Source organism: Cydia strobilella, chromosome 18 (genome assembly GCF_947568885.1).
Source record: "Cydia strobilella chromosome 18, ilCydStro3.1, whole genome shotgun sequence".
Taxonomy (NCBI): domain Eukaryota; kingdom Metazoa; phylum Arthropoda; class Insecta; order Lepidoptera; family Tortricidae; genus Cydia; species Cydia strobilella.
The window spans coordinates 13,063,222-13,082,761 of NC_086058.1; the positions used below are offsets into that span (position 1 = coordinate 13,063,222).

The 19,540-nt window shown below is 38.3% G+C and overlaps 1 protein-coding gene across 4 annotated transcripts in view; it reads left to right on the plus strand.

Moving 5' to 3' along the window:
* The window catches only part of LOC134749562 (sodium/potassium/calcium exchanger Nckx30C), a 90,356-nt gene that overhangs the window by 64,320 nt on the left and 6,496 nt on the right, over nucleotides 1-19,540 (plus strand). For all 4 annotated transcript variants that reach the window (XM_063684552.1, XM_063684553.1, XM_063684554.1 and 1 more), the window contains one exon: nucleotides 19,247-19,381. In XM_063684552.1, the coding sequence (XP_063540622.1) occupies nucleotides 19,247-19,381 (135 nt within the window). The remainder of the gene's footprint in view (nucleotides 1-19,246; nucleotides 19,382-19,540) is intronic.

Consider the following 19,540-nt stretch of genomic DNA (forward strand, 5'->3'; position numbering starts at 1 on the left):
GGCAACAAATATCTAAGACATTGAATTATTGACTTTTGAAAAGTGTGCCACACAAAGAAACAAAATCGGACAGGTAAAGGTATCCTACTAATATTATAAATGTAAACGTGTTGGTATGTTTGTTTACGTTATCTCGATGAAAAGTGCACATGTACATGTCGTTTATAAATCTCAAAAAGGATGTGAGCTAGATACTTTTTATCCCGGAATACATCCCCTAAGGGGGTGCAAGGAGGGTTGAAATTTAGTACGAGAGTACAAAGGAAAGGGGAAGGGGACAGTTTAACTTAACCCATTCAACGCTAATCACGACACGTTGCAGCGTTTTTTTACCCCATTTTATCGGCTTCTTGCCGAGGTTTTCTCGAGGGACTACAGTATGGAGTTCTTCAAAAAAGTACAAGTTTTTTAGCCGGTCCGCAAGTCGCGTGTAATACCCCTGGAGTTGCAGGCGTCCATTAGGATACGGTGACCGCTTACCAACAGGTGGGCCGTAGGATCATTTGCCACCAACGTGGTATTAAAAAACCGGCCAAGTGCGAGTCGAACTTGCGCACGAAGGGTTTCGTACCATTACGAAAAAAAAAACAGCAAAAAATCACGTTTGTTGTATGGGAGCCCCATTTAAATATTTATATTATTCTGTTTTTAGTATTTGTTGTTATAGCGGCAACAAAAATACATCATCTGTGAAAATTTCAACTGTCTAGCTATCACGTTTCATGAGATACAGCCTGGTGACAGACAGACAGACAGACGGACAGACGGACGGACAGACGGACAGACGGACAGCGGAGTCTTATTAATAGGGTCCCGTTTTTACCCTTTGGGTACGGAACCCTACAAATCGCACTTTTCTGGCCATGGCATATATAGCTCAACGCTCGTAGCTTAGCAGTGAGTAAGCTAAGCTACGATAGCAGTGAATGAGTAAACAACTTACGCGGACGAGGTTACGGGCAGGGGTTCCCCTCATCTGGCAGAATATTATTTGTCAGAAATCCACTTCGCACTTTTAGTCGAATGTACTTTCGTATAAACATGTACTTGTCATTTCGCATAATATTCATTTGGCAGAGTGGGTTAGGTTAGGGTTAGGGTTTTCTGCCAAATAATATTATGCGAAAAGAAATTCTACAAAGTAATATTATGCGAAAAGCAGTATGCGAAAGGTAATTCTGGCAAACGACATTTCGTCCAAGTAGCAAAAATATGTCAAAAAACTTTCTGCAACACAATAGGAAACCCACGGGCAGACCCTAGTATGTATATAAAATTACATAATCAATTCCACCACCGTCTAGAACCCAGCAATGTAGATCTGAAGTAAAGTTTAGGTATTCCGATAACGAAGTTGGGAGTAGGGAGAGCTCGCGATGCACAATTTTAAATAACCCGTCGGAAATCTTGACAATCGCCAAGTGCTGGCGAGCGGCCAGGGCTAGTGCTGTGCCGCTACGTTCCTGGGAATATTCAGGAATATTCTGCATCGTTGTAGGTAGAAACGCAACAGTAATACCATAGAGTAACTTATACTAGAGCGGTACTGTCATAGTAAATTTTGTAACCCCAGTAAATTCACTGCCATCTGTCGACACACTTTAAAACTAATAATGAAGATTTATAAAAATACGATAGAATGTATTTAAATATAGATAAATGATTTTTTTTATTTGCATTAACTATATTTATGATTTTGACCCATGTTCTTTCACTGATATGCGTTAAAATTGTTAAATAACAAACGAAACCGTCAACGCCATCTATTCGACTTTAGGCCAAAACTAGTAGCGCCCTCTGAACGAGAATCAAATTTTCTTGATTTTTGAGGCACGTTTTTTCCTTAGACTTATTACGGAGTTATATCTATCTTTGGTAATACGCAGTAATGTATATACATACTTAAATTGAGTCAGAACTCCCGCAGAGGAACATTTATGTCGGACGTATCCAATCCAGTTCTGTAGATTAAGAGAACCAAACTGGGGAAGTAATCAAATTATTTTATTAAAACATATATGTATAACACAGGTTAAATTCACATTTTCAAGTGGAGTTCGATAAACATTTATAATAATGTAAACAAACCAAATTTCAACACAACACTTCAATATTTTACTAATTTTTTTTTGTTAAAATACACAATAAGCATTAATAGTTCAGTGAAAACAACCTTATGCTAAAAAAATCTGTCATATTTGGTTATACATTATTATCAATTTCTAATTTGATAAACTCCACCATTATTACTACGGATTGTTTTATGAATCAATCAATCAATCAATCAATCAATATTAGTTTTCTATACGTTATCGTAAAATATTTCTAATGTGCATAATTTGCCATGATAATTTGTAGATTAATCACAAAAAGTAAATATGTTATCACCTCGTCAATAATGCCTGTTTCTGAGGATTTTTCTAAACCTTGACTAAATTTCCTAATACCGTCGTAAAGGATGAAAAATTATATAAAGCCTTAGGTATGCAGGTGCCTACAGTCATCATCAATACTAGCGAATAATACTTTTCCGAATAGAGATAAATATCTACAGTTGTCGTTTAAAAGTATTTGCTTATTATTTTTCATATAGGCATACGTACGTTTCTGTTGAGATATAAGATGTGCTTTTAATTAACGCGAGCTCATCCGCTACTTTTTACCGCTGACTGTACAATCAAATTTCATAGCGAAAAAAGAAACAAAATTGCGATGTGTTCTAATGTGATTATCGTGTTCGATGTTCCCATGCTTTAGGAACATTCCCGATATTTTCCTGTTCACGCGGGACGTCCCTAGCCAGAACTAGGCGAAGGTCGAGCATCCCTTTTCGGCTATTAGGCAGCTTACGGCTAAAGAATCTGCGGCATAGTGGTGTTACAGCGTTTTCACATTGTCCGATCCGATATCGGATGTAGGATCCTACATCCGCGTAGTCAGGCCGCGGGGGCGCGGGCGCCATCTTTAGCGGTCACGGACATAACAACAAACATTATGCCTACACGTTACGCACACAAACAAATATTATCGGTCCGACAGCTGACGGGGGGTTCCGATATGGCTAAATTTATCGGAAGCGCCTTTCCGATATCGGATGTCGGAAGGCGCCTATGACATAACAACTGGAGAAGAGTGCCAATGGCATTAAGTGCGCCTTATTTGCGTTATTTGTCGTTTTTTTGTAAAAATGATTTATTAAATGCATAAATAAATACAGAGAAACACATTTATTTTACATTTTACTTCCTTCCGACATCCTATAACGGATCGGACAATGTGAAAACGCTCTCACATCTGTGTGCTTCTTAGCTACGTAATATGTACGTGCTTAGACATATGTACTTTGTAAAGTGAATATGTAGGGATTGTATTGCATACTCACGAAAGGCGCTTATCCTCTTGAATTCGAGAAGCAATTGTTTTGTTTTAGGCGCAAGATTCTAATTAAAAAAAATCTTAGTTTTGTTTTTATTTTGACACGACCTAGAAGATTGCTCACGCTGAATGGTGCATTTCCACATTTCGCCAATCACCAAGAGGTCGTGTCAAAACCATTTCAAAACAGTAACAAGTCAATCAGGCTTGTGGCTCAAGGTTTCACAATTGCCCATAACACAAGTTAAGTAGTTATCGTGAAGTCAAGTCAGGTCCGGAACTTGCGATAGAACGTTTCAAGGACCTGGCCTTAGGTATCATGTTATCTTTGACCCCTAACCTCCCCTTGACCTTTACTACCCTTCATGCCTAGGCTTAAGGGCTGATAGTACTTAACACCTTACAATTGATTTTAGTAGACTAACTGTTACCCTAAAACTCAAGACTCATGACTCAAGACTCACTACGAGACTCATGATGAAACAATGACCACTTGAACTTTCGACACCCATCATCTAGGGCTAATACCTAGGTACCTAGTACTGTAGTAACCAACTGAACTACGCTTACCCTCATCGCTTACGCTTAGCTTGGTTATGAGCGATGCACGGATTGCAGAGGTCGCGGGTTCAAGCCGGAAGCGTACATTTTTCCTTTAATATAAAATAACCCTAACAACAATGGTTGGTTACACTATAATTGTATAGTCCCTGAGAGCTGAGTCCCTGTTTTCAGTCTCCAAACACGCAATGATACTTATTTATTAGCTAATTACAACCCTACAAACATGCTACAAATGCTAGCCATGTATTTAAATCGTATTTAATTGTCCGGGTTAACTGTCAGCTATTACGTTATCTGTGGAAGCATCCTATTGGCTAGTTGCCAGCTGCGGCGCCTAGATAACGCGCCCCGATTGGTTGATAATTGTTGCGGTTCGCATAAGCCAGGGATTTGGAGATTTAAATGTTATCAGGTGCATACGTTTAGGCTATTTAGCCATAACAAACACTAGGCCTTCTTACATCTTACTTAATTCACACTAAATAATTAAACGTTATGGCTCCTATCTACACCATGGGCCATCATACTGGCCCACTAAGATGGGTTAGCGTGTAGAGTAGAGAGAGTAGCGGTGTCCGATGGCTTATGGCGCGGCGGGATGGCGATGGGATGGCCACGGTGTCGGTTTGTCGTCCGCACATCAAAGGTAGTGGGCCAGCGATGGTGCGTACGCATCTACACGTGGCCCATTTCATAATGCGTGCTCTCAACCATGGCCATCTCGCTGGTCCAGCGCTGAGCCATCGTGTGGAACCATAACCATCGCATGCGCTGGACCAGCGAAATGGGCTGGTCCAGCGCTGGTCTATCGTGTAGAGGAGCCATTAAAGTGCGACAGGGATGGAAATTGAGTGGGGATCCTTTTTATCCTCCAAATGTTTTTTGTCTGCATGCCTTTCTTTTTTATGTACTATGTTGTGGCGTCAAATAAATGTATTTTCTTTCTTTCTTTCATATTAAACGATGATCCAATCTCGATAATATTGACGGTATGGGGGAAATGGTACGTATGGAGTCTTCCATACGTTTTTTTCAGTTAGGGATTTGGGTTGACAGTGACCAGATGGACAATGACGGGACAAAAGGAGTAGGGACAGATGAATATATTGACGGGCGGTACGGAAGATGTAGTTATGGAAACTAGTGTTCGACCGAATGCGGATTTTTTGCTGAAACCGAAGGTTTGGCTCTACTTTCGACCAAAACTAAAACTTCACCTGGAAACTACCAAAAATACAGTTTTCGTGCGGTTGGAAGATTTGGCAGTTTTTGGACGAAACCGAAGCTTTGACTAATGGAAAACTTTATATTACCTTATTACATTATAATAACATGCTTTACTAATAGTAAAGCTAAATGTACTTGGGGATAAAAATGACGGGCTAACTACAAAACCCTCATTATCATGGCTTTACTTATGCTATACGCGTGCATTTCCAGCCTGTTAACCAGCGCATTTGCCAGACCGTAAGGCATTCACGAGATCTCCCACAACCGCTAAAACTTCTATATTTAAAAAAAAACAGCCAAGTGTGAATCGGACTCACGTCCTAAGGGATCCGTAATCACACATTTTTGTTACAAATTTCTTTCTTTAAGATCGACTCACGCTTGACTTTTTTAAATGATTAGGTTAGGTAACCGTGGGTTTACTTGTCATTTATGGGTAATATTTTCTGTATTTAAAAAAAAAAATTAGGATAGTACTTTCGGAGATAAATGGGGATAGGAGAATGATTAATGTTTGCCCACTTTTTTCAACTTATAAAAAATTTACCTATTCATTAGACGATATAATTATATAGTTTACAAAATGTAAGTACAAAAAATCATTTATTTGCTACTCTGTCTTTGGGTCCATTGCATACGCGACTTACATATGTGGACCATACAGACGGACAGACAGACATGATTGATCCTATAAGGATTTCGTTTTTAGGGTTCCGTACCCAAAGGGTAGAAACGGGACCCTATTACTAAGACTCCGCTGTCCGTCTGTCCGTCCGTCTGTCCGTCTGTCCGTCTGTCTGTCTGTCACCAGGCTGTATCTCGTGATCTGTCTAGACAGCTGAAATTTTCACAGATGATGTATTTCGGTTGCCGCTATAACAACAAATACTAAAAACAGAATAAAATAGAGATTTAAGTGGGGCTCCCATACAACAAACGTGATTTTTGACCGAAGTTAAGCAACGTCGGGCGGGGTCAGTACTTGGATGGGTGACCGTTTTTATAGTTAATGGTACGGAACCCTTCGTGTGTGAGTCCGACTCGCACTTGGCCGGTTTTTCCTTTTGAGGTTAGGGAACCCTAAAAACCAAACGAACAGGCCTAAAACCCCGGGCGACCTACATTTAAACAAATTGTGCTATAAATCTTCAGCCAAAGCTGCGCAATAATGGACCCTCGCTATAGGGAATATGACTGAATTTCGCTTGGGTATCGTGGATTATGAAAACTGAGGGCCTACCGCCAACACCGACGTTAGCAAATTGCGGGTATCTTTCTCTGTCACTCTAATTACACCTTAGTTGGAGTAAAAGAGAAAGATGCCCGCAATTTGCGAACTTCGGTGTCTGCGGTAGGCCCCCTGAAATGGATCGTAAGCAATCTTAGGTCCAAAAGCGAGCTAAGGCGCTATTTGTGATGTATGTTCACAGTAGTGAGATTGACGGAAATACTGACTGACTGACTGAAGGTACATTTATGACCGTGAGGTATATTCTAATGTAACAATTACGATAACTGTGTTACGCACTACACCGTTGGTCAGTGTGGACGATCGTCCTTTAGCGAATGACGTAGTGAGTGCTGTGTACCCATCATTTGACAATAATGCTGAAAACGAGGGTAGTTTCTCGTCTCCCCTGCCGCCGCCGTCGCCCGCACCGAGTAATCGGTCCCGGAGAGCTGCAGCCCGCAGTCTGCGTCGGGCCACCAACGCGAGCGCTCTTTGAAAATGCTCCTCGTTACGGAGCGGAACATGTCGAGCAATCCTCGACTATAAACGTGACTGACCCGGTTTAACATATTTAATATGTCAGTGCCTCACGGAAGTTTTGTTATTAAAATTTGTTATGGTTCTGAACTGGTTTTGACACGAACTTTGCGACCGATTCATGATTAGCGTGCATCTCACGCACGGCTTTCATTTCATTTAACTTGCACCAATTAGCGTGAGCGATCTTCAAGGTCGAATCAAAACAAGAACAAGCCCGTAACAAATTGTTATATTAGAATCGGGCGTGGACGTGGTCACCGATCACCCATCATAGAAAACGAAGTGTCGGCTGCCTCGGCTCGGACCCGGATCCTACTAGCGTTAAGGATGACTCACGTTAGACCGGGCCGTGACCGGGCCGGAGCTTCCGGCGCTTCGTTTTCTATGGAAAGCATCACGTGATCACCTGTCATGTCGTCATGTCATAGAAAGGTAATCGCTGGAAGCTCCGGCCCGGTTACGGCCCGGTCTAACGTGAGTCATCCTTTAGTCATTCTTAAATGATGTCATCCCTAATCGGGGTTGTTTTTTGAGTTATATTTACCAATAGATAATAAATACAGTCGTATAATTCGATTGAAAATAATATTGATATTAATAATTGATATTGTCAGGTAAATCACATTTTATGTTTTGTCCCTATTCACCTCGGTTAACGGTATTTTATAATGATATTTACCTAACAAGCAAAAAAACAAAAGCAGCAACAAGCATTTTAGCACAATATACCCCCCCCCCCCCCCCCATCCATTAGGATATTTGACTGAATCAGCTAATACCCTGCGAATAATAGTCCATTCAAAGTCAAATCCCCTTTATTGCGGAAAATACATTATAAAATAAGCGGAAAAGGCGGACAATTAAGCCGAGAATGATGGAAGTAAGCCCCTTAATTTGTTATAAATACCAAATAATTATGACTTCTGAATGTTTAAGTTACTTAGTCGTTTGTATTTTGACTTGAACCTTTGTTGATTCGCATCGAACTGAGACCCTGCGATTTGCGATAAAATGTAGAATAAACTGTACTGTTTTGACTCGGAAGTCTCAAATTACAGTATCGACTTTTAACTCAATTATTGTAACATTAGATAGTTCAGATAGTCGTAGGTAAAATTTGGCTTAATTTTTTACATGTCTGCTTTATGAAACTAGTTTTGTAGGCTTTAATAATTTCAGACAATTAAGGCAATAATAAAGAAACGTAACGCTCTTTTTGACGACCTGTCTGGGCTAGTGGGTAGTGACCCTGCCTATGAAGCCAATGGTCTCAGGTTCAGATCCTGGTAAGGCCATTTATTTTTGTGATGAGCACGAATATTTGTTCCTGAGTCATCAGTGTTTTGTATGTATTTAAGTACAATTATTCAATTATTTATAAATATTTATCACTACACCTTATAAAACAAGTCACCCGCTGCGTCTGTCTGAACGGTTTTTCATGCGGTATCGTTGTCTAAGTGCCCACAACATGAGCCTCATTGAGCTTACTGTGGGACTTTTTTTTATTTTATACCACGTCGGTGGCAATCAAGTATACGGCCCTCCTGATGGTAAGCGGTTACCGTAGCATATGGACGCCTGCAACACCGGAGGTATTACACGCGCGTTGCCGACCCTTTAAATACCTGTACACTCCTTTTTTGAAGAACCCCATACTGTAGCCCCTCGGGAAAACCTCGGCAGGGAGCTCATTCCACAGCCGAAGCGTACGCGGGAGGAAATTCCTCTTAAACCGCACAGTACTTAGTCAACTTGTGTAAAAAAGTCCTATACTATTTAATTATTTATTTATTTTACTAGTAGGTAATCCATAGTTGTGCGTCGTGGACTACATTTGCGCCTTGAAACGAACAACCTTAATCCTTAGACTTAAAGTTGAAAATCCAACAACTCGACCCACCTTTGTTACAAGTTTAGAGATAAACCTCCGCCGTAATAAGTAGGGCAGGCGGGTTTGATTTTGCATTCTGCAAGTCTGAGGGATTTCCTAATATGAACGTTGGCGTCTTTCCAACTACAAAATAGCATTAGTAAACTTATTGCGAAGACATAGGATCGATTTGATTCATTGCTGTTTTTGATCCATCAATATAGAATTCGTTTATAAATATCAGAATGCTTGATAAAATTAGTTTTGTAACGTATTTTCTTAAGCGAAAAGATTAACACAATTTTCATGCTTGTATACGATTACGGCTGGTAACAGACTAATATTTTGTACCATATGAGAGTAGGTACAGTCAGCAAAACTATTAGCTTAGCACCCTTGAAAGAAAGAAAGAAAATAAATTTATTCAGGACGTAATACAACACTTTTATTAATACAAAACATAAACGTCACTGAAAAGGTCTCCCCTCACTCCCCTCAGCTTGATGTCAAGTTACCTTTTAGGTATCTTGACGCTCGTCTTACGTGGAGACCTGTACAAGCGATCACGTCAGCACGTAAACTTAACTAACATTGGTTAAACGTGGTTAAACTTACTTGAGATCAGAACAGATATTAGGTAACATTGTATGCAGAGTTCCAAGGCCAATACCTTTGCTGACTGTCAAGTCCATAACTAAGCAAAGCGGTTAGAATTTCTAACTCAAACTACCCATGCCTCCACTATCATTTGGATTTAAATACGCCCCGCATTTTAAATTTAGATAACTACCCAAATCCGACCACTAGGTCAAACAACGAGACAGCTTGTCGACTCAAAAAAGTTTGCAAAGCTCGCCTAAAAGCTGCTCTGACATTCTAACACTTGCGGAGTCGAAGGCTGAGGAAAACCAGTGTTTTAGTGTTTTCATAAGCTTGGTGACATTCGGATGCAAATAAAGCTGCATTAAGGAATCGCACAAGAACAGTCCGGGCCCGGGCCAAGGCACCCGACACTTCAGTTCTCTATAGAAAACATCACGTGATCAGAGATCATTCGTCATAGAAAACGAAGAATCGAAAGCCAGCTGCATTAAGGAATCGCACAAGAACTGTCCGGGCCAGGGCCGAGGCATCCGACACTTCAGTTCTCTATAGAAAACATCACGTGATCAGAGATCATTCGACATAGAAAACGAAGAATCTAAAGCCAGGGCCCAGACCCGGAGTCGGATGTCATCTTTTACCGTTGCAAAGTTACTGCTGCAGCATTGACGCGAGTAGTGTCAATGTCAATTTCTCTGGGCACTAAGAGGGCCTGCCAGGGATCTACACAGGCGCCTATTAGGTATCAGGAAAGCGGAAAATCGAGCCTTGGTGCACAAAATAACGACCTCATGTGGTCGCGACCCTCAGCCATGAGGAACCGAGGAAGAAGAAGGTCATCCCGATACATGTTTTCTTTTCATTTGGCATTTGTCGATGTACGATTGTTATCTTGGTTAGACCTTAGGAGACTCTGTGGGCTACGCTGGTTGGCCCGAGAAGTCGACTCGCCATTGGCCAACGCTCACCAATCTGAGCTCCATTTCCATTACTTAGGCAACGGCCGAGTTCTGCGAACAGACGTGCTGTTATTCAAATGCGGCTCCGCTACTGTCGCGGTACTAAATGATGTGAGGAATACTGAATTTTTACTTCATTCACAGAGTAAAAGATAGGCAGAAGTCAAATCGCGAAAATATTAAGCTTCAGCTAAAAGCCAATGTATACAAATGATTAAATAAAAACTATCCCCAAAAAGTATTCATTGTGTTAGATGTTGAGGATATCTCAAACGGTCTTTTATTTTTATTTTTAAAATATCTGACAAGTGACAGATGGTTTGCCGCGGTTTTGGACAATAATGACATTGACAGGAGATTAAGTTAAGACAGAGAGAAAAACGCAAGTTGTTGGATAAGCATTGGATAAGAGATTTGTATTGTTTTAATTAAAGAAAACTCAAAATAAATAATCTATTGTAAACTAATTTGGAGTTTTAGTGAGTGTCTTTTAATTGGTTTGTAATAACAAATAGACAACAAATAGATATTTACTCAATTCAAAATAAGCCAAAAATACCAGTTTGATTTCTCTTTAAATGTTTAACTACTTAGTTTGCCAACGGTTCGAACCTAATAAATCTGATTTGTATTGGAATCGCACCTGACTTCTCAGCTACCACTATAAAATCTTATTTTCCAGTACATTCACGAAAACTTTACTCCTTCCGTACGAGTATAATCATCTTAGAAGCACATGAACATTTTACAACCATCATATTTCTTCTCGAAACGTCTAATAAAATTTTAACGGTAATATTCCCAAAGTATCACAACATCGTCTCTGTTAACCTGTCTAAGGGATTACTCTGGTGGCTTACACTTGCTATGGGTTTAGGGGTCTAGTTTTGTTAGAAATGATTTCAGTCGAGATAAGTATCTAAGTATAAGTTCTGAATTTTGTAGTAAATCATTCAAGGTATGTGATTGAGTTAGTATGTGCTGGCTGGATATAAGTATATATAAATACGTGGATCAAAATTCTTTTCGTTGTCTTGTTTCTGACCACTGTGTCACGCTTCTATTTTTGCTCTTTTTATCAAGTAAATAAAAAAGTTGAGTGCTATTGCATGTCTTTCTGGCTGTAGATGTAGATTATAATTCTCTTGAGAAAAATTAAAAACGAAATTTCACCCCATACAAAAAGCTGTACTGACTAAAACACGTGAGTTAACAGATACGTGATAAGTTTAACGTTAGCTTAATTTTAATAGGCTTTTTTCTTGTTGTTCTTGTTTATTTTACTGACATTTGTTTGTTTTAATAAAATAAACTGCAACCCCTTACGGTTTCACGGCGTTGGTCGACGTATATCCCACTCAGGGATCGGAAACCGGTATTATTTTTAAACCGTTTTCGTACATTGACCCCAAACCGTTATAATAGTGTTCTTGGTTTCAGAAACCGGTATTTTAAATGGTTCTGGGAACAAACGTTTGCTCGCCGATTCCGTTCTCAAAGAACGGAATTAAACCGGTTTATCTGAAAGGTTTATACGAAATGATCCGTTCTTCGAATAGTTCAAATAACGTTTTCGGTTTCGGTTACGGTAGTTTGAAATGGTTTTGGGAACGAACGATTGAATTTCGTTCTCGGGAACGAAATAAAAACGGTTTTCCGCCAGCCGCAGCCTAAACACCAAAGTACCTACGTATTTTTTCCGCTGTTATGTCGTATTTAGTAAGTAATAGAGTTCATATTTGTATGCATTGCGTGATTCGCCCGGTGGACGCCGCTGCGTATTAGTGAATAAATTCGCGCGTCTGACCAATAGCACTGACGGCTCAGCGGTACAACGTCGGACTAGCGATCGTATGGGCGAAGGTTCTCAAACCCCGGTGGCGCATCATCTTTTTCTAAATTTTAAGGATTTTTTTTTTCTTCGGCAAGTCATTCCAGCTCATGTCTTTGAAAGATTAATACCGTTGGTGTGTAAACAATGTACCCGCCATAGACATCGAAATTGCAAATGTAAAATTATATTGCAAAATGCAATCACCGTTTATTAACTAAGTTTGATACTTAATACCAAAGAGGATATAATAAGATAGAGCGGTACTGTCGTAGTAAATTTTGTAACCACAGTAAATTCACTGCCATCTATCGACACACTTTAAAACTAAAAATGAAGATTTATAAAAATACGAATAAATGTATTAAAATATGGATAATGATTTTTTTTATTTGCATTAATTATTTTTATGATTTTGACCCATGTTCTTTCACTGATATGCGTTAAAATTGTTAAATAACAAACGAAACCGTCAACGCCATCTATACGAGAGTAGGCCTAAGGTAGTGGCGCCATCTGATCGAGAATCAAATTTTCGTGATTTTCGAGCACGTTTTTTCCTTAGACTGTAATTAAGTAAGTAAGTAAGTAAATATTCTTTATTGTGCACCATAGTCCATAAAGTTAAAAAATACACAGAAAGCGAAATACAAGCTTAAGACTAGGTAACAACAGGCGGTCTTATCGCTAAAAAGCGATCTCTTCCAGACAACCTTTGGGTAGCAGGAAAGTTAAGTTGACAACTTTGACTGTATTCGTCTATTACGGAGTTATATCTATCTGTTAATACTTATTACGGACATTATTTATTGTTGTGACATTACGGCGAAGGGGTAAGTGCTAGTGGCTAAGCAAACACTGCCAATGTACATTAAATAATAGTACATTACTACAGAGGCCGTGAAGTAAGGGGTTGCCGGCCGAATAGAATAGACGGCCGAACGTAGTGAGGCCAGATAGTCATGAGCCGCCAACCCCTTTTCACGCCGAGGTATGTATAGTGCTTTTCTCAAACATGCAATGAACTAATAATACAAACATGATGATGATGATGATGATTGTTTCATGTCGTAACATGATAGGTTATTCAGTGCGTGGAGTATCGAGGAGGAACGAAAATTTTATTATTTTTGCGCTACGACGCATGGTTAAGGAGATACAGCCCTATAAAATTTTTTTTTTTTTGTTTTATCGGGTTTTTTGTTTTCAAATATAAATCAAGGGTCACCAGCAGGGGAACGAAAATTTTATTATTTTTTCGCTACGACGCATGGTTTAGGCGATACAGCCCTATAAAGTTTTTTTGTTTTTTTTTTTATTTTCATTGTGTTTTTTGTATATTACTTCGGGATTTCATAAAGGGGAACGAAAATTTTATTATTTTTGCGCTACGACGCATGGTTTAGGAGATACAGCCCTATAAAAAAAAAATGTTTTTTTTTTGTTTTTTCGGGTTTTCTTTTCAAATATAAATCAAGGGTTAGCTACACGGGAGCGAAAATTTTATTATTTTTTCGCTACGACGCATGGTTTAGGCGATACAGCCCTATAAAGTTTTTTTTGTTATTTTTTTTGTTTTTTTATTTTCATTGTGTTTTTTGTATATTACTTAGGGATTTCATAAAGGGGAACGAAAATTTTATTATTTTTGCGCTACGACGCATGGTTTAGGAGATACAGCCCTATAAAAAAAAAATTGGTTTTTTTTTTTTTTTTTTCGGTTTTTTTTTTCAAATATAAATCAAGGGTCACCTGCAGGGGAACGAAAATTTTATTATTTTTTCGCTACGACGCATGGTTTAGGCGATACAGCCCTATAAAGTTTTTTTTGTTATTTTTTTGTTTTTTTATTTTCATTGTGTTTTTTGTATATTACTTAGGGATTTCATAAAGGGGAACGAAAATTTTATTATTTTTGCGCTACGACGCATGGTTTAGGAGATACAGCCCTATAAAAAAAAAAGTTTTTTTTTTTGTTTTTTCGGGTTTTCTTTTCAAATATAAATCAAGGGTCAGCTAGACGGGAGCGAAAATTTTATTATTTTTTCGCTACGACGCATGGTTTAGGAGATACAGCCCTATAAAGTTTTTTTTTGTTATTTATTTTCATAGTGTTTTTTGTATATTACTTAGGGATTTCATAAAGGGGAACGAAAATTTTATTATTTTTGCGCTACGACGCATGGTGGCATGGCATGGGATACAGCCCTATAAAAAAAAATTTTTTGTATTTTTTTTTGTTTTTTCGGGTTTTTTTTAAATATAAATCAAGGGTCACCTAGAGGGGAACGAAAATTTTATTATTTTTTCGCTACGACCCATGGTTTAGGAGATACAGCCCTGTAAAGTTATTTTTTTGTTTTTTTAACATGTTTAACCGCTTATAAATATAGTACCAGTTTTTTTTTTTTTTTAATTTTAATGTCGTAGGTATGCATACAGAGGGTGGTCGTTGGCTGTATGTAATATTTCCTTTGTCAGTCTAATCTTATTGAGCAAATTCAAAAAGTTAGAGCAGCGGACAATAATGTACGTTTCATACTAACTCCCTACATTACTTCTTGGCCTAGGTCAAGAAGTAATGTAAGGAGCCATAAATGAGCAACTTCATGTCTTCATTTCGTGACATTAACGCATACATTTTGGAGTATGTTTGAGAATAGTACATTACTACAGAGGCCGTGAAGTAAGGGGTTGCCGGCCGAATAGAATAGACGGCGTAGTGAGGCCGGATAGTTACGAGGCCGCCAACCCCTTTTCACGCCGAGGTATGTATAGTGCTTTTCTCAAACATGCAATGAAATAATAATACAAACATGATGATGATGATGATGATTGTTTCATGTCGTAACGTGATAGGTTATTCAGTGCGTGGAGTATCGAGGAGGTACAAAAATTTGATTATTTTTGCGGTTTAGGAGATACAGATGAAAAATATTTTTGTTTTTAATTTGTTTTTTTTTTGTTTTTTTTTTTTTTGTTTTTGTTTCTTTTTTTTCTTAAGGGTACCTAGAGAGGAACGAAAATTTTTTTATTTTTGCGCTACGACGCATGGTTTAGGAGATACAGCCCTATAAAGTTTTTTTTTGTTATTTTTTTTGTTTTTTTATTTTCATTGTGTTTTTGTATGTTACTTAGGGGTTTCGTAAAGGGCAACGAAAATTTTATTATTTTTGCGCTACGACGCATGGTTTAGGAGATACAGCCCTATAAATTTTTTTTTTGTTTTTTTGGTTTTTTTTTTTCAAATATAAATCAAGGGTCACCTAGAGGGGAACGAAAATTTTATTATTTTTTCGCTACGACGCATGGTTTAGGAGGTACAGCCTTATAAAGTTTTTTTTTTGTTTTTTTTTTCTTTTTTGATTTTCATTGTGGTTTTTGTATATTACTTAGGAGTTCCATAAAGGGGAACGAAAATTTTATTATTTTTGCGCTACGACGCATGGTTTAGGAGATACAGCCCTATAAAAAAAAAATGTTTTTTTTTTAATATTGTCTTCGGTTACCGCGATAGTTACTCATGAAATAAAACTATGAAAACGGATTATATCGCGTATATTGAATTTATAATACATCCCGACGTTTCGAACTCTTTACAGCGTTCGTGGTCAACGGGTGACGGGTCACCCGTTGACCACGAACGCTGTAAAGAGTTCGAAACGTCGGGATGTATTATAAATTCAATATACGCGATATAATCCGTTTTCATAGTTTTGTTTTTTTTTTTTTTTTTTCAAATATAAATCAAGGGTCACCTAGAGGGGAACGGAAATTTTATTATTTTTGCGCTACGACGCATGGGTTAGGAGATACAGCCCTATAAAGATTATTATTTCCTTTTTTTGTTTTTGTTTTTGTAGAAATTAAGGGTCACCTTAAGGGGAACGAAAATTTGATTATTTTTGCGCTATGACGCATAGTTTGGGAGATACAGCCCTGTAAAGTTTTTTTTTGTTTTTTTAGTATGTTTAACCGCTTATAAATATAGTACCATAGATTTTTTTTTTAATTTAATGTCGCAGGTATGCTTACAGAGAGGGTGGTCGTTGGCTGTATGTAATATTTCCTTTGTCAGTCTAATCTTATTGAGCAAATTTAATAAGTTAGAGCAGCGGACAATAATGTACGTTTCATACTAACTCCCTACATTACTTCTTGGCGAAGGTCAAGAAGTAATGTAAGGAGACATAAATGAGCAACTTCATGTCTTCATTTCGTGACATTAACGCATACATTTTGGAGTATGTTTGAGAAAAATAATATAATATAATAAAGGGGACTGGCATGGTTAAAGTAAATCCTTTGTTTTAGCCTGTGGACATGGCCTGCAAGGTTCGGTCGAAAATACGACCACTAGCTCAATAAAGCAGTTATCACCACGCTATTACGATGTATTTTCAAAATGTCATAACTTCGTCAAATGAAGGAGTTTAAGAATAAGTAATACTATAGTGTTTATAAGATATTGATAGCAAATTTATTAAGGATCATTTCACTCCTACACACTTTTTCTGTATCTTGAATGGTTTCCTTAAAAATTGAGAAAAACCGCGCTTCGGGCCCCTTGCGGTGTGGGGGGTGACACCGAGGGGGGAGGGGTGGGGAAGGTTGATGAAAAATAACTTTGGTCCATAACGTACATATGTCAATATTTCCAATTGAAAAAAGTCTTCCATTAATAATGCCGTAATTTCCCTGAATTATGTCTTTGGTATTTGTGTGTGTGTGTGTGTGTGTATGTGTGTGGTATTTATAGACCTAGATATACCTCATATCATTGTATGTGCAAAGTTTCATTACAATCCAACACGTAGTTTTAAAATGAGAACGAAACTCCGTTTGTATGGGAATGTGAAATTCGGTCGAGCTTGCCGGGGACTTTTAAGATGCCTCGCTATGTATACATATTATAGCTTCGTGTGTGGACTCTGTCAAATAGTACGTAAAAGATGTCGTAAGATGCCTTTTACCATAAGATATTTTACCATATATCTTTCTTCCCATCTTTACTCAATTTCACTTTGAAAGTCGCAACTCAAGTAATCAAAAATTCAAAACGAAACAATCCTCGGTGCCGTGTGCCGGCCTAGACCACGTGGCAAGCACGGTCAAATGGCTAACCGAACGAAACAAAAATACGAACTATCTTCGCGTGGAAAAGAGAGAGCACAAGGCGGTATCTCTTTGTCGGCGTCTACAAAGGAAAACGGCGGCGCGCGGCTCAGAACAGAATAATAATGGTTTTGAGAACGTTATAATTCCGTTCTTCTGGAATATCGGTTACCGAAATAATTTTGTTCTTTCATGTAACGTTCTTGTAATAAACCGATATTTCAAAGAACGGAATTAATAGCGGTTTCGTTCTTCTTGAACCGAAATTATTTTGTTCTTTTACAAAAAACATTACCGTAATAAACCGGTATTCGTACGAACGAAATTAATAACGGTTTAAGAACAATATCAAATGGTTTTTGGAAACCGGTTCCGATCCCTGATCCCACTATCCCCCAAGGCCGATTAAATTATCCGTGATGAATATGGAGTTTTGTAAGCATACGCTGGTCGTAATGGATGTTTTGTTGTTCCCTTTATGGCGGCCATTATTATTTCAATTAAGGTTATTTTAGCGTGATTTCATATTATGACACGACTATAAAACGTAGTTTTATTATAAAGTGGATCACAAATTACGAAATTTACCTGCACCCGAAGGACTAAGAACGGAGAGTAATAATTATCGAGTTTATGAGCATCTTTTTCTGTAGTTATCAATGAAGAACAAACGGATTGACAGACAAATTTGTGTCGGTTTTAGGAGTGATAAGCCTGAAAAAACCGGCCAAGTGCGAGTCAGACTCGCGTTCCAAGGGTAACGTACATTACACAATTTAAACAATGTATTTTTTATGTGAAACGTGAGTGAAATGTCTTTAAATAACCCGTAGGGGTCGGATCAAAAACTAAGTAATTAAGTCCGACTCACGCTTGACTGCAATTTCTAATAGGTTTTCCTGTAATCTATAGGTAAAGATCTATTTTGTGTATTTTTTTCAAAATTTTTGACCTAGTAGTTTCGGAGATAAAGGGGGGAATGGTAATTTTTTTGCCTATTTTCTTGAATAACTTCTAAATTGTTTATCCTAAATTTATAAAAAAAAATATATTTGCGATTCTTACAATGAGCTCTTTCATTTGATATATAACACAATATAGTTTGAAAAACTTTATTTTTTAATTTTCTCATTTACCCCCCAAAAGTGGCCCCCATGTTTAAAATTCATTTGTTTACGTTACATGCCCGTCTTTGGGTCACAAACTTACATATGTATACCAAATTTCAACTTAATTGGTCCAGTAGTTTCGGAGAAAATAGGCTGTGACAGACGCACAGACAGACAGACAGACAGACAGACGCACGAGTGATCCTATAAGGGTTCCGTTTTTTCCTTTTGAGGTACGGAACCCTAAAAAGTACACAGTGGGCTCTCCACAACTCAGACGATCTAAGAACAATTCACGGTCCAAACCTGTAAAGGCACTTGGAAATTTGAGCTTGCTAATAAACAAATAATCAATAAAGTGTAACGTCTATATAGTGACACTCAAAGGACCGGACGTTTTTTGACGCTATAGTTTTCGTTATATAGGGACAAATTAACATTAAAGAAAAGCAACTATAGCCAACAAATGTCGACGTTATAGGGATTGAATCGTTATATCGAGTAACGTTAACTATATGCAGTTTCCACTGTAGTACCATTCCTTTTCACCCCTCATTAAAATCAGTACAGGACAGTCTACATCGTAAACTGTCTAACAAGTACTGAGGTTGACTGAATTAGGATGACAAATACGAACGTTTCCGAGAAAATACGATGGCAAAGGATTGTTCATTACATCTGTATTTGAGCGACAGGAATGTCACTAAAATAATTCAAGATATAAAACTTTGTGTAATTTAAATTTTCTAGATCGATCGATACTCAGATGATCCAGTTATCGTCAAAAACTAACTCATTCTAATATTCATGTTCCAGGCTCCCACTGCCGTGGCTGCTATACGGACTGATCAACGGCCGGCCGGTGGAGGTCAACTCCAAGGGCATGGTCTGCAGCATCGTGCTGCTCTTCGCCATGCTGCTGTTTGTCATCATGAGCATCGCCTGCTTCAGGTTAGTTTTCATATCAGTATATCAGTATAACAGTTCCATCATCACCTGTCTGATCAACTGGCAGCCGGCGGACGTCAACTCCAAGGGCATGGTCTGCAGTACCATGCTGCTCCTGACCATGCTACCATAGTAGATGTACCATCATTAGCTGGTCACGCT